Source organism: Cryptomeria japonica, chromosome 1, assembly GCF_030272615.1.
Source record: "Cryptomeria japonica chromosome 1, Sugi_1.0, whole genome shotgun sequence".
Lineage (NCBI taxonomy): Eukaryota > Viridiplantae > Streptophyta > Pinopsida > Cupressales > Cupressaceae > Cryptomeria > Cryptomeria japonica.
The window spans coordinates 97084771-97110858 of NC_081405.1; the positions used below are offsets into that span (position 1 = coordinate 97084771).

At 36.7% G+C, this 26088-nt stretch overlaps 1 protein-coding gene across 1 annotated transcript in view; it reads left to right on the plus strand.

Annotated features, from left to right (window-relative positions):
* Positions 1–353: 353 nt before the first annotated feature.
* Positions 354–26088, plus strand: part of LOC131041975 (peptidyl-prolyl cis-trans isomerase FKBP16-4, chloroplastic) — a 45302-nt gene continuing 19567 nt past the window's right edge. Inside the window, exons 1-4 of the mRNA XM_057975258.2 lie at positions 354–677; positions 3472–3527; positions 3650–3705; positions 17979–18036. Coding sequence (XP_057831241.2) covers positions 425–677; positions 3472–3527; positions 3650–3705; positions 17979–18036 — 423 coding nt within the window. The 5' untranslated portion in view covers positions 354–424. The remainder of the gene's footprint in view (positions 678–3471; positions 3528–3649; positions 3706–17978; positions 18037–26088) is intronic.

Sequence of the window (26088 nt, forward strand, 5' to 3'; positions counted from 1 at the left end):
TTGGCCTCATAGACGTTATTAAAAACATTCATTCAATCATTCCTTGAATCACTTTTTGAATATTCAATTTAAAAAAAACTCATATGTTAACTCTTTTGTTTGAAAAAATGAACATTATAAAGCTGAAAAAAACCCCTTAATCACACACAAGACTCCTAAACCAATAAATCACATTTTTCTAAAGAGACGAGAAGCCTATCAAATTTCATCTGTCATCAGCAGAAATGCTATGTGGTGGTGTTTAATCAATAAGAACAGAGGGACACTCATCTGTTCTATCTTTTGAAGCAGTTTGCCACGTAGGATGATCCTTTATGAGGAAATGTATGGTGCGTTTAAACTTTGCCAACCACAAATCGCCATGTCAGCAATATCAAGGAGACAGTTTACAATAACAGAAATGAATTGAACAGGGAAGTAGCAAATGCAAGCAATGGCTTCTCAATCCTTGTCTGCTTCATTTCTGCATACCAATTGTCAGAGAAGCTTCGCCTTTAATGTCTGTCCACGCAAGCCAAAAACATCTCCCCCTCACAAATCACGCTGGGGAAACTTTCAGTCATTTGCAGGAAAGTTGGGGATTATGTACTCCCCGAACAACTGCCAATTGCTGGAGGCACCAAACGGATTCGATTCTTCTAGAAGGGAAGCTGCAATCGGTTTGTTGGCTGGAGCAGGTATTCTCTCATCCTTATCTGACATTGATTATATGACAATTCATGAGTATTCATCAGTAAACTTTGCACCAGAAAATCCCTTAAATTTTACATTGTTGCAGCTTTTGTGCAGCCATTTCAAATAACATAGATCACTAGTGTAGCTTGAGTCTTTTTAGTTGCCTTTCATTTGTGATGAACAACGGAAGACAGTGTCGAATCCCTTGCTGGGGTTTAATCATTTTCTTCGTACTTGTCATTCCTTTCTCAAAGAGGCCGGTAGCTCAGGGCTACCGCAATGAGGCATGCTAATGGAAGCTGTTAGCATATATCAATTTTCTCCGTTTTACACCTTTTTCAGTCATCCACAGTAAAACTTGTTTTAATATTGAATGTTAATTCGCAACTTCACAAATTTCAACTGCCCTTTAGATTCTTACCAGTACTGGGCAAAATGTAAAAGCTTTTTCATTTTAGATAAAACATTTTAATAGAATAAGATTTACATATTATTTTAAAATAAAAATAATTTATAGCCTATTAGAAAAGTGGTGGCATAGAATTATACTTCGAAGCCAGACTAAAGAATCAAGCCAGGCATAAAACAGTCTTGAAAAAGTTTGAGTCACGGCATATGCAACCGCAATTATAAAATAATTAAAAAGAACTAAGCAGCTCAATAAAGCTTGCAGTAGAAGAGAGATCCCCATCATCAGGTTTGGGTCCCCAGCCACCATATGAAGGTTTTAGCTTTCTGAAAGTAGCTCTAACCAATATCACCTACAATAGACTGAACATCCATATTTTCGTGAGGAAAGGATATTCATATACACAATTTAGTTTTTTTAGATGATTAGATTCATTGAAGTTGGGTATAACAGGCTCAGTAGTGTGAGGTGTCTAAAGTCATCTTTGCAATTTTATAAATTATTCTAAATTAATATATTTTTTAAATGTGTAATTTGTGTCATTTTTTTTCATACTTATTGAATTTTTTTCCTATTATTCCCATCCATCTACTCCTCCTTCCCATTGAGAAAGAAGAATTCACATGAGTCAACATATAAATTAACAACATTTCAATGTCTAATCACTTGGGTTTTCATTATCAATGTGCACAAATAACAAAATGAAAATGCTGAAAGGCTACAACTACAAAATGACACAATATGGACAATTAGATTTGCTGCTGCTATGGCTTTGGCTTATATTTGCCTAAATCAAAATCGAAGTTTGAATTTGAGTCACTATCAGTGTGAGGGACTACCTCATTGAATGGAACCTCAACCTATGTGGGATCTTGTGGATCAGCATCCCATCATGTAGTTGGAGTTTGTTGATATATAAGAGTTTGCAATCATGAAGCTGCAAGGCACTATACATGGTCACCAACATCATAGCTTTTCAAGGGGTCATCCTATTCCTCTTGATTGACCGAATGATGTTGTATGTAGAATAATTCCTCACTGTAGCAAAGGAACTAGCAACTTGCAAAAGGAGGTGAGTGGAAAACATTCGCAACTCAGGGGTATCCTTGCCATACCATGTCCACCATCCAATAGAGTTGGAGTAAGCTAATGTACCCCTAGTTGTTCTCACCTCAAGTTTGCTAAATATTGGACTTTGAAGATTGACAAAGGTAAGCCACTGCATTCAAAGTATAGTTGCCTCCTTATTGCTATATCATTTGAAGGGCCTTTATGAACCCTTCTTTCACCTCTTGATCATTAGGAGGCACTCTCCCAACTCTTAGTGCATACAATTTGGATTTTAGAGCATATACTACCATATGAAGTGGGGTGTTCATATTGTTTCACTGACTCATCACAATAGGCCAAAAATTTGAGATTGAACAAATAAATTTGCAGACAAAAAAAAAAAGACTCAAATGACAAAGTGTAATGCCCAAAATCTTCAGTTGCTATACAAAGTGGAAAAGTTAGGGATTTTTTTTACTTTAGGTGTTATTGTATTTTTTTTAGGTTTGGGAATGTTGTAAAGGGGTGTGGACATCATTGTGCCCCCCTAGCCCTTTTTAACAAATTGAAACTTTCATAGGTTAGGCCATAGACGTCTCCATGATGGTTAGGGGATGTCTGGGTGTCCCCTATCTATCTTGGCGATGGTTAGCTATCCACAATCATTTCTTGCTGTCCCTTATGATTTTTAAGCATACTAGAAACGTTTTCTTCTCTTTTGTTTTCTGTAGAGGATGGCCCCAAAGATGTTTCCTACCTATCCCCTCATCACCGAAACATCTTTGGTGCTAGAATTGTGGAAATTCCCAAGAGACACATCCCCATGGAACATAGTTTTATACCCATTGTATTATAATTTGTAATACTGCTTAGTGATTTCCTACAGTGATGTGCCTATAAATAATCACACATGCATTAGCGTTAACTGTTAAGCACAAGCAAGGAATATCTTATTGTATTCTAAACAATTTAGTTAATACAACGGATGTTGTTTCTGCTGGGTTTTTCCTAAAATGGTTTCACAAGGTAGATAATTGTGTTACATTGTGAATTACCGTTATTTTATTTCCAATTGCATTAAGATTTTGTTAGCATTGCTTCTCCAACATTGATTTATCAGTATTATTTCTCTTCCAAAATTTCTCTATAAAGTATTTATAATTTTCTTTGTAATTAGAGGTCCACCATTCAGAAATATAAAAATTCTCATATTTTTTTAGAACTTTATAGATGATTCAAAACAACATTTGTCAATGGATAATTTTTAATGCTTTGCTTTCTTTTTCTTGCACTTGCCATTTGCACATACGATTAATGCATTATGTACTGTGCTGCAGCTGTAATCCTCTTTTCTTGTGATGAAGTAGGAGCTACATCAACAAGCAAAAGAGCTGTAAGAATATCTATGCTGTTTTATTCTTGTTTATATTTTAGAATCTTTTATCATGTGGCTAGTGAGATAAGCAATTTTTTTATGCTAGGGTGGTATCTCAATGCCTATTTTGGTTTTTTCAGCTAAGGGCACAAAAGATACCTGAAAGCGAGTTCACAACTCTTCCAAATGGGCTCAAGTCAGTATCATATTCCTCTGGACTTCAAGTTTCAGATATGGGAAAAAGTTGTTGGGGAAATAAATAATCTCATTAACTCTTATGTTAGGAACATTTGACATAGTTCACTGTGTAGATTGTATGCTTTAGCATGTGAATTTGTAAATTTCCTTACCTTTGTCGTTAACTTTCTGAAGGGGCTAAAAGAATTTAATGTCTAAAACTTGTGTGTAAATTACAATAATAGTGAGGGTTTATGTATGCTAGAATGATATTCCCAGTGTACAATGTAGAAATTTCTATGTTACCCTGAGTTTCCAGGATGGGGGGACAAGTTTCCAGGAAGGCAAATTTTTTTGCCAAATTTGGGGACGGGGGGATGGCTATATAAAATTTATAGGAAAATTCTAAATGTTCATATGAAAACATGGATAAAGCATGCATATATACATTATATTCATATGAAAACATGGATACAGCATATGTATGATACTATGAAAACATTTTAAAATGTAAACTTTGAACATACAACATTGTCAATAGACTCAATACTCAATATGCACTCATAATTCAGGATTTCAATTGATTCACATTGTCAATATGCATATCATAATAGATATTAAAGAAATAACATACAAAATGACCAAAGGCTACACTGCTGCCATATTGTTTCATTGTCAATTATAAGTTTATATTGTTAAGTTTTAAGTTTTCATAATATATATATTATAAGTTTATATCGTTAAGTTTTAAGTTTTAATTATATATATTATAAGTTTATATTGTTAAGTTTTAAGTTTTTATTTTTTAACTTATGAATTGATATTTTATTATTTTGATTTTCTATTTATAATTTATTATTTATTAATTTAAATGTTTAACAATTAATTTAACAATTTAATATTTTCTATTTATAATACGAATTAATTTTAAATGTTAGATATTTTATTAACTATTCTACAAAATTTTCTGCTAAAGATATTGTAAGAAAAATGATAATTAAATAATACTTAAAGATAGATGGCAAAAGTTGATGAAATGCATTGTGGCACAGATATCCATAAGAGAAATTTTAGCAAGGGTAAATATCAGTCTCTAATCTCATGAAATGTAGAGCGTGTGGAATATGAGGCCAAATTCAAGTCTGTAATTTGGATTTCTTAGGTTGTTTCAACTTTCCTCATAGCTGCTTACAGGCAAAAGCTGGAGTGGAAATTATAATTCACAATTATATAGACCTATATCAAAGCAAGTGTGTGGAATTTTTAAATTATTTTGTCAAAACTGGTTAGGGAAAATGAGGAAGAAGAAATCATCATTCATGATTATATATGCTTATATCCTTATATGATGCAACTATTCACGTTCATACTTGTATTTGTATACAAGCAAGACTATATTTTGATATTAAAGGATTTGTGCTCATTGTTTTGTTTTACAATAACTCAAATTCATTCACAAGGTTGAACATTATTTTTTGAGTAGGGTCAAAGTTTTTCTATTATTTATGGTTGATGGAGTATGTATCAAGCTTCCACCTTTATATAAACATGGTCATTTCCCTTGTACGTTTTTGCTATAAAGGTCCTATGTATCTCTCTTTATACTTGAGAAGTGTTGTGTTTGATTTGGGGGTCAACTCTCCAAGAATAATTAGTCAACTTGGAATAACTATTAAAAACGACCATAAAATAAAAGCACTCACATTGCTTTTTCAAACATGAGGTTTTGGGATGGCTTCTAATCCATCAAGGTTTACTACGAAAAAATAAACTACATAATTCTGGTATTTTAAACTGTTCTTGTATCATTGGAGTGATGAGACAAAGGGACACACAGACTGGAAATTCCCTGCTGCAAGCAGCACTTAGAATGGTTGCAAGTTGAATGTAAATTTCTTGGCAATACCCTCTCTTTAAGGACTCTTGGATGACTTGAGAAAGTTGAAATTCTGTTTGCAAACCGGTTGGCTAAACTGCTATTACTTTCTTGTGGAGGTCAAGGCATATGGCAACATTTGTTGAGGAAGTTTCTTGCTCTCAGATTAGGAAAATTGAAGGATTTGAAACAATATTTGGCTTTGACAATTAAGACTAAATTACATGGTTCTATAAAGAAATTGATTCATTTTCCATTGAGGCTCAAGCCCAGGTTCTTTCTTTCCTTGTTGTTAGAAGAATGAATGTGCAATTCACAAGGATTGACAGAAAATTTATGCGGCCCATACTCCAATGTGTGTATTCTGCATTTATTAATGTATGGGGGGGCCACATTGGTGGTTGTAACTTACTTTGTGTAACTTCATTATACATAATTGATGTGTGTGGTTACATCATCGTCATACACAATGAATTCATTTGTACATATCAGTCTAAAATTATATATTCTGATAGCTCCCCCCCTAATGTCCAATTTGGAGACAACCCTAATTTGTTTCAAAATTTTACAAACAAAATAAAACCAAGAGGTTATCTCACTAATCAACAAATTGCTTTTTGAGATGTGCAATGAAAGAGAGAAATGTCTCCAAGATCAGCGACTTGTCGAATATACTAATAATGAATCTCAATGTGCTTGGTATGAGCATGATAAATTAGATTCTTCACCAACTTCAAGATACTCTTATTATAGCATAAAAGTGGAGTTGCATGTTAATATGCAAACGACACCAAAATTTCCGCCATCTTGATCTACTTGCAATGGGATCCAGATATGCTGCCTAGGTGTTGAGTTGGAATGCCTCTTCAAAAATCCGACTTGATGGCTAACCTGCAATGACCCCCTAAAATGCCGATTTGATGTCTAGTTGCAAAGGTGGTGTGAAAAGCTGATCTAAGGTTTGATTGCAATGGTAAACATGAAATTGCAAAGAAGTCAAGAGAATTCAACTCGAAGATTGAGATACAAAGCTACTTCAAATCTTCCCCTTCAAGCAAAAGTTGCAATGGTCACTTAGAAGTCTGATTTGATATGAAGTTGCAATGGTGCCTCCACATGCTGCCAAGGTATGAAGATACAATGTTCTTTAAAGAAGCCGCCAAGATGTTTAAGTGCAATGGGGTCATGAAATGCCGCCACAATCAATACTTGCAATGAGGTCTCAAATTTCCGCCAGCATGCTAAGTGGCAACAAGGTCTCAAATTTCTGCAAAGGTAATCAGGTTGCAATGATCTCCCTAAAAGCCACTCAAGTTGATGACTTGCAATGCTTTCCTAAAAAGTCCGCCTAAGGTGTAATTACAAAGGTGAGTGAAAAAAGCCGCCTTCATGAAGTGGCAATGATCTTCCAAAATAACACCACTAGAAAATGTTGCAAAGGTCATTAAAATTTCCGCCTAAGATCAAAGATTGCAAAGGTCACTAAAAATACCACCCAAGGCATTAGCTTGCAAAGGACTTCTCAAAAGCCGGTGTAATCAAATGATGCAAAGGTACCCGTAAAATTTCTGCCTAGGTGAAGAAGTTGCAATGGTCACCCAGGTCCCAAATATCCGCCAAAAGCAAATCTGGTAATGCCCTTTCAAAAACCCGCCTAGGAAAAGATATGCAAAGGTCATCTAAATTGCCACCACAAGGTCAAGATACAAAAGTGCTAATGAATGCCGATTCAAGTTAAGACTTGCAAAGACCCCCTAAAAAGCCACCAAGGCTGTAAAGATCAAAGATAAAAAAAATAAGAGCAAAACATGAAGTCGGCTCTCTTGAGATGAGTGCCCATCAGCATAAAGAGCAATTTACAGTTTAAAAAAAAAAAATGCAAAGTCGGCCTAAGAGATTCGAAATGGAGAAACACACCCCTAAATCCCAATGCCTATATAAGGGAGTGCATTTGCTTATTTCAAAGGCATCATTTAAGGACATCAAATAACACAATCTGCTCTACAATTCAAGGAGACAACGAACTTCACAAGGCAACATTCAGATTTGCAATCTTGAAAGGTGAGTTTGTCTACATTAGCAAGGCGAATTTTCTGATTTGCATCTCCAAATAGCATTAAGAAGGACGAATTCTCCCTACATCAGAGATTGTGTTTGCAGGATTGATCATTTCATTGATCAAACACTTATTTCCAAGGAGGGAGAAATCAATTTGAAGATCAACATTCAGATTTCCATCTCTGAAATTACGATTTTGAAGGGCAAATTCGTCTACAATCGGCAATTTGATAGCAGGTTTGATCATTACATTGATCAAAAACACAATTGCAAGCACGGCAATATTGATTTGAGGGATTTTATTAGCATTTTTCAGTCCAATTTGAGGGCAATCTGGGCAGAATTATGTGAAGTCACATTGCATCAAACCTATAACTAACCAAAATCAGACATATGAGAGTGAAGGATAAGTGAAGTTACTATGTATTCTATGTACTTGACACACTTTTGTTTGCTTTGCAAGTGATTAAATGAAGAATCGAGGATAAGTCAACATCAAGATCAAGCTCGAGTCATGCAAAGTAAAGATCAACATGAGAAAGTCAAGGCATTGAAGCATGGAAGAGACAACTTATTTGATAAAGAAGGTTTTACAATCTTGAATTCCCTTTGGGAATCCAAGAATCAAAGTTAGTACATTGAGGAGTCTAATCCAACCAGGTGCATCATTTATCAAGTATATCATGAACAAGGGAGGATCAATCAAGGTCATCACACAAAGCCTATATCGAATATGATCAAGGAAGCAAATAGTGTCAGAAGAGTTAATCAAAGATTGTTAGATCATAACGATGCTTCTCATCATCATCACGTTGAGCAAATTGGATAATGTTGAGTATCAAGAGATATTACTCATTACTCATTCATGATGATGAATCAAACCTACAAGCAAGATGAGATGGCATCCTAGTCATCATCCCACCAATCAGAGGAGTTCCACCTTAGCATGTCCGGATTCGATGAACCAAGCTCATCCATGGGGGCACAAACTCCAATGTACCTACCCCACTATTTATTGGTCGAATATTCTAAAGAGGACATGTGTCAAAGCATTGTAATTATTTCATTGGCTGGAATAAGGTTTGTTGTAACAAACCCTAATTAGGGTTTTATTGTAAAATCTTGGCCGTTGATGGGGTTTGATCCTAGCCATTTCTTGTAATGAGCTCTCTCGATATAAAGTTCAAGCTCTTCATTTGTAAAGGTTAATAATAGATAGTTTGGAAGAATAGAATAGAGAATAGTTCAATAGCAGATAGCAATTAGAGTAGAAGTTAGATTAGGTGAAGGCAAAGATTGTTGCCCAAAACCTTTTTGTAAAGAACATATGATTTCATTGAAGTTATGGTGAATTAATGTGTCATTTCAACAAGTTGCATGGTCTCTACTTCTCAATTCATTTGCTTTCATGTTAAATTAGATTGAATGGGGAATTTGTTGAATGCATTTGTGTAGAATCCGTTTAGTCCATACCACTAGCCTCTTGCTGATTGTAAGAGTGGCTTGTGTGGTCAACTGGAATGATATGAGCTTAACTTCAAATTGTCATATGTCCATTGTTTATGCATTAACTTGAATGGTAATCAATGTATGATGATAATGATTTGAACATCTTTGAATTGGACCTTAGAAGATTGCACTGAGCTTGTGTCAAATTGTTCGATTTGATGGTGAGACCTTGCCCAGTAGGATTCCATCGAATCATTCACTCTTCTCTTGCATTCTTAGGATTATAATAGACTCCCTAAACCCTACATCTTTTTCTCTTTTTTTATTCTCCCAACAAATCGTTAGGATCTAAGTTCTAGCGATTCAAGCATTCAACAATTCAACGTAAGTCCCCTTGTGATTCCAGCATAATCACATCAACCATTGTGCTTATCCACACATCGTGACCCGACATATAAGAACCTTGGAGTTATCTCAAGTGATCCTTATGCGAATCTTCAGCATTTGAGAAACTTTGATCAAGAAAGGATAAGATACTTTGGGTATTTTATTCTGTGTTAGATTGTGTATAAAAAACACATCAACACCTAGCAAAGAGAAGCAACAAAATTTCTATTATAAGAATCAGAATGGCAATAAATGCAACAATAAATCATTATTAAATGTTTTAACAAGCCACAAAATGACTGGACATTGCTAATGGTCCCAAGATGTTTGTTGCATGGAAACCGTTGCTGAAATGCATCCTACAACGGCTGTATTTCAGGGCAATGGTGGGGCCATTTCAGACTATTGTCCCCACATTGTGGCCATTTTTTGTTGCAATGTGGGTACAACATCCAGAAACAGACCCACAACCGTGTTGAAGTGTAGGAAGGCTAACATTGCAACACTTAGATGCCAAAAAAAGAAAATAAATAAAACTAACATAAAAAAAGAAACTAGAAGAAGGGGAAAACAAGCAAACTTAAATGTGTAGAAGTTTAAACCAACATAATAATATATTGTTAAACCAGAATCCAAGTCCACAGTTTTACAACTAATGATCATTTTTTGCCTATTCAACATTTTTTATATTTGCATGGTCAAAGCCTTACATGAAGTGACCAATGGACGCTTTACCTGCATTTAAATAGTTATCCTCTATTGTAGTGATCCCAATAGAAAACACATATTCATTAAGGAATTCAATGTATTTTGCCTTTAGGTGACTCTTAGAACAATTATATCTAGAAGGGATTAGTGGTTGCTAAAGAGGTCTACATGTAACCATTGTTTAACTTTTCAAGGAGCACACATTGTCACTCACGTGGCCTTTTGAATCTGTAGTCCATCTTTATGTTCATATTGCCCACTAGCAACCTAGATTCAAACAAATGTTAATATGCGACAATTTGTAGGATCTAAGAACCCAGAACCAATAAATTATCAGTATTCTGTTTTAAATCTGAGCTTATCTAGAATCTATTCTTTTTTCCATAGGAGCACTGACCTCTGTAGAAAGCATTTATTTCCCAGCAAACAATGGATAAGGATAGGTAAAGGACAACGAAGAAACAATGTAAAATTCCTTACTTAAGTTTGTCTACGTATAAATGTATTTGCCCAGTTTACATAAATGTAACATTTAATTTGACTAATTGCACATGTAATTCCAGTTTAACCTATCACAACATTATTGATAGCCCATGCAACCTCTAAGTATTACTGACAATCATTATGCAATATACAATAGAATGTTATACGGGGCACCTGTTTAATCTGCAAAAGCATTCGTGTGGCTGTTAATTGTTGGGTGGTCTTCAGACTCGAAGTTTCCTGATCACAAACTCACGCATGCCTTTGACAAATTTCTGATGTAGAATAATCTTCTGATGCTGGATTCCGCAGTTGTGATCTCTCATGGCTGATGAATTGGCTGTCGAACACTGTCCCGTCCCTCCTATGCCTTGGTCCTCAGCAGCTTGTGGAGTGACTAGTCCTTCTCTTTCACGTCTTCAACGCTACACCAGACTATAACCATACTGAGACGCACACAAGATCGCAATTGGCACCATGTTCATTCCAATCTTGCTACGATTGAATCCCGTCTGTCATTAACACCGTTTGGTTACCCGATATCGAGTTATGGTGCATATTGAATATGAACGCCGTTTGAGGGTGCAGAAAGTATATTACTACCGCCACTTGGTATCTGCAGACCTGCGTGTTACATAACCTTGCCAGAGACCCGCGTTCTTGACCTCACGTGGTTACTGGCTTTGCGTCTACAACAAACCTTAGACGTTATACGATTCTGCAATTATTTTCTAATGTTCACTCTAATAAATTTCTCCTTGTTCTTCAGTTGATTCCAATAGGCCAGAATTGGCTGGCGAAAGGAATGATATAATAACTTTGGTATCCCGTGGACACTCAAACTCTACTTCCAAGTTTCTGTTTATAAAAATTCCATTCTATCTTCAGTGTCACCCCTCCTTTTATTGTCATCAATTAGTTGAGAATCCCGTAATAGTTAGAGTTAATTACGGTTGTAAGCAAATACATGAAAATATTAATTATTTATATAAATGAATGGGGGAATTTATATAAACTAATTAATATATTCTATAGTTTCATTATTCATATAAATGAATGGGGGAATTTATATAAACTAATTAATATATTCTATACTTTCATTATTCATATATTAGGGGGACATGACAGTCTCCCCTGCCTCGTGTTGCTTACCCTCAAGCAACTCCAAAACTCTTTCATTTTCCCAGGTGGCATCATCCTGTAGCAAATTTTTCCATTTGATGAGATATTCTCTGATGATTCTGTTTCGCAGTTTCCTATCCCATGTTCCAGAATTACTTCTGGTATCATTTTGAGCTTCCCTTCATCATTCAAAGGAGGTAAATCTTCAGACACTGACACTTGCTGTCCCAGGGCCTTCTTGAGACAAGACACATGAAATACATTGTGTATCTTACTATCCACTGGTAAATCAAGTTCATAGGCAATTGTACCAATCTTTCGGACTACCTGATAGGGACCATAAAACCGAGGTTTTAATTTTTCAGACCCACTATGCTTGAGAGAAGATTGCCGATAAGGTTGCAACCTAAGAAATACCAAATCTCCCACTTCAAAATGGCGTTCAACTCGCTTTTTATCTGCATAGATTTTCTGTTGATTCTGAGCACATTGCAAATTTTCCTTAAGAGCGAACAAAATGTCTTGGCTTTCTAAAAGCCAATCACGAGTTTTAGGCACATTGCTCTGTTCAAAAGCAAGGTCAAGAAAAGAGAGGACATCATAGCCATATAATGCTTTGAAAGGAGACATACCAATTGACATATGAAAGGTAGTATTATAACAATATTCACCCAAGTATAACCAACGAACCCAAACCTTCTGATGTCCGGCTACATAGTTACGAAGATAACCTTCAATCCATTTATTCACTATTTTCGTCTGCCCATTGGTTTGCGGATGATAGCTGGTGCTATGATTCAACTCTGTACCTGTCAATCTGAAAAGCTCCCCCCAAAATATGCTCAAAAATCTGCTATCTCTATCACTGATAATATTCTTTGGTAAACCATGTAATCGGAAAACCTCTCTGAAGAATAACTCTGCAATCTGTACTGCTGTAAATTCTGTAGTGATAGGAAAGAAGTGTGCAAATTTAGTTAATCTATCAACCACAACAAATATACAATCTTTACCTTGGGATTTCGGTAAACCTGTGATGAAATCCATGGATATACTTTCCCATTTCTGATCTGGTATAGGTAGTGGCTGTAACAAACCGGCGTTTGTTCTGCTTTATTTTGCTGATAGGTGGTGCATTCCTTGACATAGCGTAAGACATCATTTTTTAAGCCTTTCCAAGTGAACCTTTCTCTTACCTGACGATACGTTTTGAAGTATCCTGGATGCCCTGCTAGAGGAATGCCATGCATAGATTGAAGGATTTTTTCTTTTAACTTCGATCTTGGAGTTAAATAAATCCTATCCTTATAACGTCATTAACAATTTTACATTTATCGTCCTGTATATTACCATCTAGCAAATCACATGCAAAAGAATCCTTTGAATACTCGACCAACAATAAAGATTTCCAATCAGCTGTTACAACAGATAAAGCATTGATTTCAGGCCTTCTAGATAAAGCATCGACAACCACATTATTTTTACCTTTTACATATTCAATCTCAAAGTCATAAGCTTGAATTTTATTGATCCGCTTTTGTTGCCTGTCATTTAAATCTTTTTGACCCAAGAAATATCTTAGACTATCATGGTTAGTTTTCACCACAAATCTGCTACCAACCAAATACTGTCTAAATTTTGTCAAAGCATGCATGATTGGCAACATTTCTTTATCATAAATGGAATATAATTTCTCGAGTTTATTAAGTTTCCTGCTTTCATAAACTATAGGATGTTTGTTTTGCATTAAAATTGCCCCTATTCCATCACCAGAAGCATCACATTCCAACACAAAAGGCTGATTAAAATCTGGAAGAGCAAGTACTGGACAAGAACTCATTACCTCTTTAAGCTTCTCAAATACCTGTTGAGCTTCCTCAGTCCATCTGAATACCCCCCTTTTTGGTAAGATCTGTCAAGGGTGCCCCAAGCTGTGAAAAACCTTTGACAAACCTCCTGTAATAACTGCATAAACCAAAGAATCCCTTTAGCTTAGTAAGGTTCCGAGGTGGTGGCCAATCCAAAATGGCTTTTATCTTTTCTTGATGAACCTGTACCCCTGTTGCACTGATCATATGCCCTAAATACAAAATTTCAGTCATTCCAAATTCACATTTAGACGCCTTTGCATACAGCGATTGTGATTCCATAATACCTAGGACTATATCAAAATGTTTCAAATGCTCTTCCCAAGTTTTGCTATAAATCAGTATATCATCAAAAAATACTAGCAAAAATTTTCTTAACTGTTTGTTAAAAATATGATTCATACAGGACTGAAATGTGGCCGGAGGATTTGTTAGACCAAACGGCATTACCAAGAATTCATAATAACCATAATGACAACGGAAAGCAGTTTTATGAAGTCTTGTTCTCTTAACTTAATCTGATGATACCTTGATCTCAAATCAATTTTAGAAAAATAAATAGCACCATGCAATTCATCTAACAATTCATCAATTCAAGGAATTGGATACCTGTTTTTGATTGTTTTCTTGTTAAGAGCTCTGTAATCAATACACATTCGAAGTGTTCCATCCTTCTTTTTGACCAACACTACAGATGAAGCAAAAGGACTAGAACTAGGTCTGATATGTCCCATATCTAATAACTCCTTAATTGCCTTTTCTATTTCATCCCTAAATGTTTTAGGGTGTCTATAAGGAGTAGTAATCACTGGTTTAGCACCTTCTTCTAATTCAATAGTGTGTTCAAAACCTCTATCAGGTGGGACTCCCGGAGGAATATCATTAAAACCAAATGATGTGAATCTAATACTGTTAACAGATCAGCTTGATAAGATTTAGATTCAAAACCTGATACCTTGTTGGAGATTAAACATTGTGCTGACCATGCCACATCTCCATGTCTGAAAATAGCTTCCATTCTTTTCGCATTGACGATCCTGGGGCCACTGTTAGACATACCACGAAGGACTACCTTCTTATCATCAATTTTAAAAGAGAATTCCATTCTTTTAAAGCTCTATGTATATTCATCTAGTGTTTCCATCCATTGTATGCCCAAGACAACATTAGTGTTAGCCAGATCAATCACATAGAAATCATTAGTAACAATGTAATTGCCAAGAGTAATATTCAATTTAGGAACTTTATGAGTGCTAGACAAATTAGTTCCACTTGCTACTCTAACATCAAATCCCTCATGTTTTTTAGTCTGCAAACCACATTTTTCTATGAGTGCTGCATCTATAAAATTGTGAGTAGAACCACTATCAAGCATAACAATTACACGCTGTCCATTCAAAACTCCTCCAACTCTGAAAATATTATAATGTGGGGTTCCTGTCATGGATACTATTACTCCTCTTTGTTTGGTACCTGTTTCTAACTCAATGCTCTGTGGTGCTCATTCTATGTTAGAATCAACATTCTCGTCATCCTCACTGTCAGACATAACCTTAATATAATGAATTTTCCCCTTCCCTAAACATCTGTGTCCCGGCTGCCATGCTTCCCTACAACTAAAACATAGTTTTTTCCTTCTGAGCTCTTCTCTTTCCTCTTTATCTAGCCTGTTTCTAGGGAAATCATCTTTGTTGAAAGGTTGTTTGTCTTTTTCCGATTTAGGAGGTGGTCCTTTGTTAAAAAAATTTCCTTTTGAAGATGGTTCCAATTCTCTTGCTCTTTTGACAGTTGTTTGTAAAGTAAAGGGGTTTAAGGATTTAACCCACCCTTTGAGAGAATCAGACAATCCATCTATAAATATTACAATCTTGTGTCTTTTTGAAATTTCAATAACTAAGACAACCAATTTTTCAAATTCAGAAATATATTGTTCAACAGCTCCAGTTTGCTTAAGCTGAGTTAGATCCTTAAGGTGTAATTCAGGATCCTTAGAATCAAACCTTTCAATAAGTTTCTCAGTGAACTCAACATAAGCACCAATCAAATTGTGGCCCAAGGTTATTTGTCCATGATGCCACCATTCATGGGCTACACCGTCAAGATGTAATGTAGCATATTTAATTGCTTCTTCTTCCATCATAGGGTTTAATTGGAAGTATGTATCTAGTTTTTGCACCCAAGCCCGAGCAGTTGTCTTACTTGAACCATCAAAATAAGGAATGGACATCTTTCCAATTTTTCTTTGTAATTCATTGTTATTTCCTCCCTGTCCTCTTGGCCTATGTTTCATTCGGACATCTAAATATTCTCTAAATGTCATTGATGATCTGAATTCTTCACCGGAACCTAACCAGTCTTGATGTATTTCTTCCTGAATTTCTCTTATTGTAGGTTCATTTTCAGGTGGCTGGTTTCTAGCAGTAAATGTAGGCATAAATGGTCTTGCTATTCCTGTTCTTTCTGGCTGATTATTAACTGACTGTTCATCTCTACCCCCATTGTTTTGATGTTGATTATTCTACCTTCCATTATTTTGGTGCTGATTTACATTATTGGCCATAAACTGGGTCATCAAATGGGTCATTTTGTTAACGATATTCTGCATATCTTGTTGACTTTTGATTAGTGCAGCTAATAAATCCCTATTGTTATCTGAGTCTCCCATGTTGGATTCAAAGATAAGTTCTTCGTCAGTTTTTGTGTGGCTATCCTCAATTTCAAACGGAATAGACGAACTACTTTGTGTTAAAGGAGAATTTGTAAATCTGTTCTGACGGGCCCTAGTACTTCGGAAATTATAATTTCCTTGGTGCATACTCAACTGTGCATTAAGTTTTCATAAGATTTCACTACCCTACAGGTTGGTAGGATTCAAAGCTCTAATACCACTGTAAAATTCCTTACTTAAGACTGTCTACGTATAAATGTATTTGCCTAGTTTACATAAATGTAACATTTAATTTGACTAATTGCACATGTAATTCCAGTTTAACCTATCACAACATTTATTGATAGCCCATGCAACCTCAAAGTATTACTGACAATCGTTATGCAATATACAATAGAGTGTTATGCGGGGCACCTGTTTAATCTGCAGAAGCATTCGTGTGGCTGTTAATTGTCGGGTGGTCTTCAGACTCGGAGTTTCCTGATCACAAACTCGCGCATGCCTTTGACAGATTTCCGATGTAGAATAATCTTCTAATGCTGGATTCCGCAGTTGTGATCTCTTGTGGCTGATGAATTAGCTGTCGAACACTGTCCCGTCCCTCCTATGCCTTGGTCCTCAGCAGTTTGCGGAGTGACTAGTCCTTCTCTTTCACGTCTTCAACGCTACACCAGACTATAACCATACTGAGACGCGCACAAGATCGCAATTGGCACCATGTTCATTCCAATCTTGCTACGATTGAATCCTGTCTGTCATTAACAGCGTTCGGTTACCCGATATCGGGTTATAGTGCATATTGAATATGAATGCCGTTTGAGGGTGCAGAAAGTATATTACTACCGCCACTTGGTATCTGCAGACCTGCGTGTTACATAACCTTGCCAGAGACCCACGTTCTTGACCTCACGTGGTTACCGGCTTTGCGTCTACAACAAACCTTAGACATTATACGATTCTGCAATTATTTTCTAATGTTCACTCTAATAAATTTCTCCTTGTTCTTCAGTTGATTCCAATAGGCCAGAATTGGCTGGCGAAAGGAATGATATAATGACTTTGGTATCCCGTGGACACTCAAACTCTACTTCCGGGTTTCTGTTTATAAAAATTCCATGCTATCTTCGGTGTCACCCCTCCTTTTATTGTCATCAATTAGTTGAGAATCCCATAATAGTTAGAGTTAATTACGGTTGTAAGCAAATACATAAAAATATTAATTATTTATATAAATGAATGGGGGAATCTATATAAACTAATTAATATATTCTATACTTTCATTATTCATATATTAGGGGGACATGACAAACAATTGTTGGGAAAGTAAGCAAACACAACCTCTTTTGAAAAACTTACTGTTCATAACAGCAGAAATTTCTCAATTGTGTTATATAATTATTTTATATGATTGTTATGAATTCTTAGAGCATATCCTAATTAAAAATAATTAGGTAAGAAGAGGACAAAGTTCGATTGATTTCCCTTTCAGATTATGATATCTTTTCTACTCTTGTTTTAGCGAAGCGGTTCTTGATATTCTGTTATATTATTATGCCTGTGAACTAATGTCATAAAAGCTATACAACGGGAAATAATTTGACTTCTAGCTTATTTCAGATATGAGTCATTTTTAATTTTTTTAATCTTATATTTGATAAATTCTTGTTTTATAGATACTATGATATCAAAGTTGGAAGTGGAGCTGAAGCTGTAAAGGGATCACGAGTTGCGGTTTGTTCATAGTTCTTCCTGCAGCCTCTCTTTTAGGTTCGAACATGGTTATCTTGTAAAATAATACTTCAAATCTATGGATCTGTTTTATGGTGAATAATAGAAATCCAGCTTTTCTACATACTCTAATACTGTCAATGACCATCTCACTTGGGAATTATTCATGGCATTTCTTGGTTTCTCCTATCTCAGTTGGCTACTTTCAAATTTTCTCAACCAGTAAGACAAATCAAGGTTTTATTTGTAACGAAAGAAAAGATCTTTGAGAAATTCATGCTCTAGGGTTTTATGCTTTTCATCTTATAAGAGAAGCACAGTTTAGTTTGAATGATAAAAGTTCCTTGAGTTGTATTTTGGCTTAGGTTGATGTATAAAAATTATTATCCCAATTTCTATTGATGTAATCAACTTTTAGCTAAAGACTTGTTAACCATTAAATGCCTTCTCGAATTATTTCTAACAAAGAACTTTGAACTTAAGCAATATGTTGGGATAGCGGATGATGAGGCTATGCCCGTGCAGCACTTTGTTAGGGGCCTTAATGCCCATATCAACGGAGGAGTTTGGGTATTTGAACCCAAGACTATGGAAGTAGCCGTGGAGAAGGCACAATTGGCAAGGAGACATCTCTCATCCCAACAGTCACCACTTTGGGAGAGGACATAACCTTCCAAGCCCGATGAAGGGGTATAAGAGAACAACACCCATGCATTCAAGGAAGGTATCAAAGAAGACCAGATTGATATCAAATATCAACTAGAGACTTGAACAATCACAACAGAGATCATCCATTACAGTAGATTGGATTATTTACAATCATTATTTGTAACAGCAGATTGGTATGTTGTATCTTACCTCATGAACTATATGCTTACTTTCAATAATGTCCTATGTGAATTCTATTAGGAATAATAGGCAAACATATGGTCTCTCTCTCTCTCTCTCTCTCTCTCTCTCTCTCTCTCTCTATATATATATATATATATATATATAGCAATGTGTTGACGTGTATTTTGTACACTATCAAACACAGAATAAAATACCCAAATAGTACCTTATCCTCTCTTGAGTAAAGCCTCTGAATGCTGAAGATATCGCAAAAAGGATCAATCAGGGTGACTTCAAGGTTCTTCGCTGTAGGATCTCTACATGTGGATAAGAACCAGTGGTCGTTATGAATGCTGTTTCTTCAAGGGGTCTTACGCACTTTCTGAGAAAGCTGGTCTGTGTTACTCTCACTTGATTGCAGGAACAGGAATTTTTCTAATACTAACAAATTCTCAAAAAAGATCAAAAGATAGGGTTTTCAAGAGATGAATTCTAATCTAATCCTAAGAATGACTCAATGTAGGCTAGACTTGGTAAGATTCTACCAATTTCAGTATTGCCAAGGAATTACAACTCTACTGAAATTGATGCGATCTTCTAAGGTGATTAGTGAGTTTCAAATCATCAAGAATTATAGATACTACCATAAAGATACATATCAATAGTTCAATAACGATTGAAGGTTCAAGCAATCTAAATATCTCCTGTTGACCACACAAGGCGTCCTTACAATCAGTAAGAAGCTAGTGGTTTGGAACGTGAATCTCACCAAAGATCAAGCACAACACTTAGTCCTTCAAACTCAAATACTACTTCGATCGAGAATGATTCAAGAAAGTAAACAACCATGAAGATAGCCACAAGAATTGCAATAAAACACCATAACTTCAATATTTTATTGATCTCAAAGCCAAAATAGACAACAATTGTTCGAAATTCTTTCTTCACTACTTAATCTTGCTACAAAATAACTTTCTTCTCTCCAAAGCTCTAACTATTATCTATCTCCTTAATATCTAATGACAAAATGAAAATGAGTGAGGGTATATATAGCATCCTCAATTACAATGAACGGCCCAGATCGAAAGAAGATCAATGGCTGAGATTCTGACACCTAAACCCTAATTAGGGTTTGTTACAAAAAGTTCCCTTTTTAGATGAACATTATTAAATGCATAGCCAAATATTTAATTGGCACAAAAATCGAGGAAACATAGACCAATGATAATTAAGATGCCACATCATTCTATAACAACCGTTCTTCTAGAACCTTGTTCCCTTTCCAATGCTCTTTCTTAGCATATGCAACGAATCTGGACACAATTCCTTCAATCTCAGCAATAGGAATCTCGAGAAGATTCTTCATTCGTTCCTCCAAGTGGATAACCTGATCAAAGGCAGTGAGAAGAGCTGCTTCCTATCCAGGTTCGAGTTCTTTGATCTTCTCAATTAGGAGCATAGTAGTGAACATTAGATCTCGTTGCTCATCTGAGATGATATTTTCATCTTTGCAAAAGATGACCTTGACTCTCTCTTCCAACTCTTGGAGGTCCACATCCGTCTCAACTTCGATCCCCCTGCCAAGAATGGTACACAATACTTCAAACACCTTATCCTGAATTGGATGGATGATGCCTTCAACTTGATTGCATTTGGTGCTGATGTCTTCGAAAAGAACCTCTTTCATTTGGAGTAGAGTTGACCACTGAAGTAGGTTATGAGCTCCTCCATCCATTATCTTTTCTTGTGCTAGGATCTTCCTTGGTGTTTGCCTGATTACTTGCAAAACAGGAATGATAACATCTCTAGTGTGAGCGAAAGCGGCTACAGTTATCATTAGATTGTGGACAATCTCGAGGACCTGGATAGCTCGATGGACTGTTTTCATCATTCTTGTTGCAAATTCAACAGCTACTGTGTGGGATTTGTCAATCCAAGAGCTCATAAGCTGAACCAAGCTCTTGACTCTTTCTGCCTCGCCAACGGATTCAAGGGGAAGTGCTTGCACAGGAGATACTGCTGGATCCTGACATCTCAAGGGCTGATTGAGATGGCTAAAGTAGCCTCTCCAAGCACCGACCTCTCTCTCAAGCTTCCTATTCTTTTCCATTTCTTCCTTAAGTTTGCCCTTAAGTGCTTCAAATGAACCGGTTGCCTCATCCATTGCCTATTCAGTAGTGAGTGGACCAAGCTCAAATGTTTCTACATCATACTCATCTGCAAGAATTTCACCTTCATACTTGTCCACTACTGGTGTAGCTATCTACAATTTCCTAGATCCTGTCTCATCCCTTATTACTTTGGACATCTTGGTGGCCTTCCTCTTTTCTGTTACTTCTTGAGAATTTCCTATAAGGCTCTCTAAGTCAATTACATCCTCCTCATCTTCAATCACAATCACCCTTGTCAATCTCTCTTTCAACTAATCTGGAATGGCGGATCTTGTCTCTTTCACTTGTATTTCCTTAGGTAATGGTTCATCTTCTCGGAGAGGAGATGTCGCCTCATCATCATTTTCCTGATCTTCCTGTAGCTCACCAATTTGTAGCGGTTGACTTGATGAATGTTGAGGTGTTTGTCCCTTCTCTAGTTTATCATTCTGTACCATGGATTCCATAGATTCATCAATCTCAGGTACCATTTTCTCTTGACCTTCAGCTTGACTTTCTTTCTTTCCATGTCGAGAAGATGTGCCTGATGGGCGATCTCGATTGGCTTCTTGCTTCTTCTTGGAGGGTTCTCTTTTCTCAGGTCTTTCTTTCCTCTTTGCGCCTCTAGGATGAGAATTGTCTTCACTTACGCTCGCTCCTCCTTCTTCTGGTCTTTCCTCCAAAGTAAAAGTCATTGGTATGTTCTGCTCTCTTAGCTTCTAATGTTGTACATCCACCCATCTGCGAGTAAATGACAAAACTGGAGCCATCAAAGCTCTCAAGTCCGAAATCTCAGGCTCACTCCAATCTATCTTTACTCTCTTATCTTCTTTGTCATAGGATGACTGGAGATGTTTGCCATTGTCCTGAGCTTGATCGGCTACTCTGTAAACTTTGCATTTCCTGATGAAATCTAAAGGTAATCTGGAATGCATCTTTCTTTTCACTTCTAAATCACTTGAGAGATTCATCCAAAAGTCTTCTACCTGAAACTCATGTCCGTACTTCCTAGCAACTGTCTCCTCCATATAACCATAAGGATCAAAATTCTCCTGTGGGGCAAAGAAGGTGAATGAATACAAGGCTAATTCCTTCTCTGCATCCTCCGAAGCTTGAGTATTAGGACATACCTCAATTGAATTCCCTAATATGATAGGTATGGGAATTCCATTTCCATGCTTGAGTTTGGATACCTTTGCACAAGCTACCAATTGTCGGGTTACCTCAAGTAGCACTATCCTGTCTGTCGGATACCTCAGCAACATGTAGGGAGGTGAAGGACACCCCTGAATTCTGATATATGTAAACTTTTGAAACTGGATGAACCATGCACCATACCTCTTCACAAGCTCTTGGGCATCCAGAGATAGTCGATTGTGAATCCCGCCTTGCAATATCCTAGTGATGTTCATCGTGAAGGTATCATTGACTAACTTGTAGTCACTTCTAGGTGGATGATGCAAATGAACATAAGAATCACAAACTCTCACTTCTCCGGGTCCCCTTTCGATCACTCCTCTGTGAGGTAGCCCCGCATACTCAAAACTCCTGATCAAGGCATATATGATATATGAGCTCATGTGGAACGACTTGGTAGGCCTTAGTCTTCTCAACTGCACATCCAGGCTATTGCTAATAATCCTGGCCCAATGAATCGTTCCTTTCCCTTGGACAATCACTTGAATGAAGTAGAACATCCATTTCTCGAAGTAGAAGGCTTGAGGAGCCCGTGTAACTCGATTGAGCAAAGTTATCAAATCTCTGTACTCCTCCTGGAAATCAATCCTATGCAGTGTGTTAGGAATCTTGTTCAGACGAGGATGACTTTTGAGCAACCAATTCTTGTTGATGAGGTTCAAACAGGTGTCAGGATCATCTTCATACATTGACCTGGCTCCTTCTAGGCTTATCATATCTTTATGCTCTAGAAGATGGAGAGCCTCACTTATAGCTTCCTCTGAAAGGTAAGCTAAAGTGTTTCCTTCCTTGGATACGATCGATCTTGATTGTGAGTCATAATGGTGGGCACACTCGATCATCAGCTCATGACATTGGACTGCTGGGGGGAAACTGGCCGCCTTGATGATGCCACTTTCAATTATCTTCTGTGCGACAGGTGATGGCTTGCCAATGTAGGGGACCTCTCGAAACTTCTTCACACTGAAGTTTCCCAAGTTGGTATCTCCGATATTGCTCCATTTGGACACGATCCTGGTCTCCAATTCTTCGTTCTTCTGATCTTCCTTCATGAGAGCCGGGCGACTGGTAGATGCTCCCGCCCTTGGAGTTGCCATCTTGACACCTACACAACATTTCACAATTAGCAATATATCTTGAAGCGTAGAAATATAGAATAGAAAGGAAGATTTAAGATTTTAATTAGGAAACTTCATGATAAATCTTGAGTTATCATTTCCTAATTAACTACGCCAAACTTAGACTTTTCAAAACAAAAGTTCAAAATTCAAATCTTCAACAATGGTGTCAAGATGATTTCGCCATACATCCCTTGAGTATTAAACTCTAAGAAATGATGCAAAAATAGGTGAATTTCGCTAGGCAAAATGTAGATCAAAGCTCTCCCTTGAATAAAATGCGCCTCCTTTAGCCTTCACAAGAATCAACTCCACCTCCTTCTAGCCTCCAACACTTGAAAGAAAATCGCTCCAAGCAAACCAGATTTCGCACCTTCAATTAGCCTTCCAAATTCGCACTTGAAGCAATGATTGAATGATTTGATTGTGAACAAACACCTCCAATATATAGAGCGCTCACCCCTTTGCTCCCTCTAGGCCGACTTGGCAAAAAGAGGTTAAAAAATAAATAAAATTCCAAAAAGGAGGGGCCGACTTGGCAAAATAAATAAAAATAAGACCTTAAGCGCTCCATATTTAATTTTGATTTAATAAAAAATTAATTTTAAATGCCTCCAAGATAGAAGTTCGATTTTTAAGGCTTAAAATTAATTTATTAAATGCCAAAATGTCTTTTATTAAATGCCAATTTAATTTTAATTTTTTCAAATGCCTCAAAATTAGCAATTTTGGCGATCTAATGCAATTTGGAGGATATTAATTTTTAAAACAAGGCTTAATGATATTTCATGAGAATTTCGCCTTGGACCTTCATTGAGGATCAGGAGCGACTTTTGATTTTTAGCCTTGAATATTTCACATTTCAACTTGAAAATCTCCTGGAGGGTAAATTGATATCTCGTTAACGTGTTGCACTTCAAATTTGAGATTTTTTATAAGGAAAAATAGGTGAAAATGCAAATTTCGCTATGGGCCCTCCCTGAGGGTCAGGAGCGATTTTTCATTTCTTGCTCAAATTTAGCACTTTTCCACCTCCAAAATCTCTTCAAGACATTTCAATTAGGTCCTTTCACTGAATTGCAAACTTAGCTCAATCCAATTTTGGAGAAAAGGTGTGATTTTGAAGTTTCTCGCTGTGGGCCCTCTCTGAGGGTCTGTAGCGATTTTTGCAATTTAGGCTTGATTCTTCATCATTTTTTATTCAAACTTAATTCGTCATTTGGCAATGCCTTCCCTTAATCCACTCCAACCAAATTCGTTTTGTTGTTGCAAGGTAAAATGAGGATTTTCAACAATATCGCTATGGGCCCTCTCTGAGGGTCCGTAGCGATTTTTCGCTGTGGGCCTTCACTGAGGGTCCGTAGCGATTTTTCATTTTCTGACCAAAATCATCAAGTTTTAAATGCAAAATAATATGCATCCTGCTCTTGGAGGTCCTTTCTCCTTGTCCAAACCTTGCCTTAGCACCATTTTGAAGAAAACACACATTTTTTGAAAATCTCACTATGGGCCTTCAGTGAGGGTTCGTAGCGATTTTTTGGTTCTAGGAAAATTCCTTTATCTTTTAATCTTCAAATCACCTCCAAGGCATGACATATCACGTCCTCCTCCTGTCCAAGCAAGATTTTATCTCAATTCTTCAAAGAAAGGAGAGAAAACTGAAAAATCGCTGTGGGCCCTCTCTGAGGGTCTGTAGCGATTTTTGTAATTGCCTTCAAAATATTGATTCTCAATGATTCCTTTTCACTTCAAGGCTTTTCAAACATCGTTTCTAACCCATGCCTAACCTTAGCTTTCCTCAAACTTGGATGAAAACTTCCCATTTTAGGTTTCTCGCTGTGGGCCTTCAGTGAGGGTCCGTAGCAATTTTTTCATTTTGGGTTGATTTCCTCTTGTGTTGATCCTCTAAATTATATTCAACGGATAGAACATGCTTTCCTTCATCCCCTCCAATCATAAAATCACTTTGATCTTGCAAGAATAATGCATATTTGAAAATCTCGCTGTGGGCCTTCTTTGAGGGTCCGTAGCGATTTTTATTACCTGGACCAAAATGCTTCACTTTTCGTCTAAAAATCACTTTGCCAAGGAAGATATCATCTTGTTCTTTGCTATGAATAAAAATTCATGTCCAAGAAAGGTCCAAAAATGTGCACACAAAGAAAATCGTTGTGGGCCCTCTCTGAGGGTCCGTAGCGATTTTTCCTTTCCTAGGGAAAACTCGTTCAATTCATCATCTTTGATCAAGTCTGGATATTTTCTATCCTTCATCATGCTCTTGACCTCTCAAATTGACCAAATAAGGCTAGCAATGACCTTTATAAGATTTCTCGCTGTGGGCCCTCTCTGAGGGTCCGTAGCGATTTTTCTGTTTTCAACAAGGTCCTTCATCATTTCTAGCCAAAACTTCCTCAGGTGGCTGGAGAAAGTCCTTTATTTCCCATCTATGATCAAAACTTGGCCTCTTTTCATTGCAAAATGAAGGAAATCAAAATCTCGCTATGGGCCCTCTCCGAGGGTCCATAGCGATTTTTTCCTTAGCTTCCAAAATTCACCATCTTTCACGTCTCCAAACCGTCCAATGCATCAAGTCACGTTCAATCATCCTCCCAGGAGACTCTGCACAAAGCAATTTAGAAAAGTCAGTGACAAATATGTCTTAAACAACATTTTTGCCCTGGGCCCTCTCTAAGGGTCAGGAGTGATTTGTCTGCTTTAGGCATCATCTTGCTTCAAAAATTTGATCAAAACTCACCTAG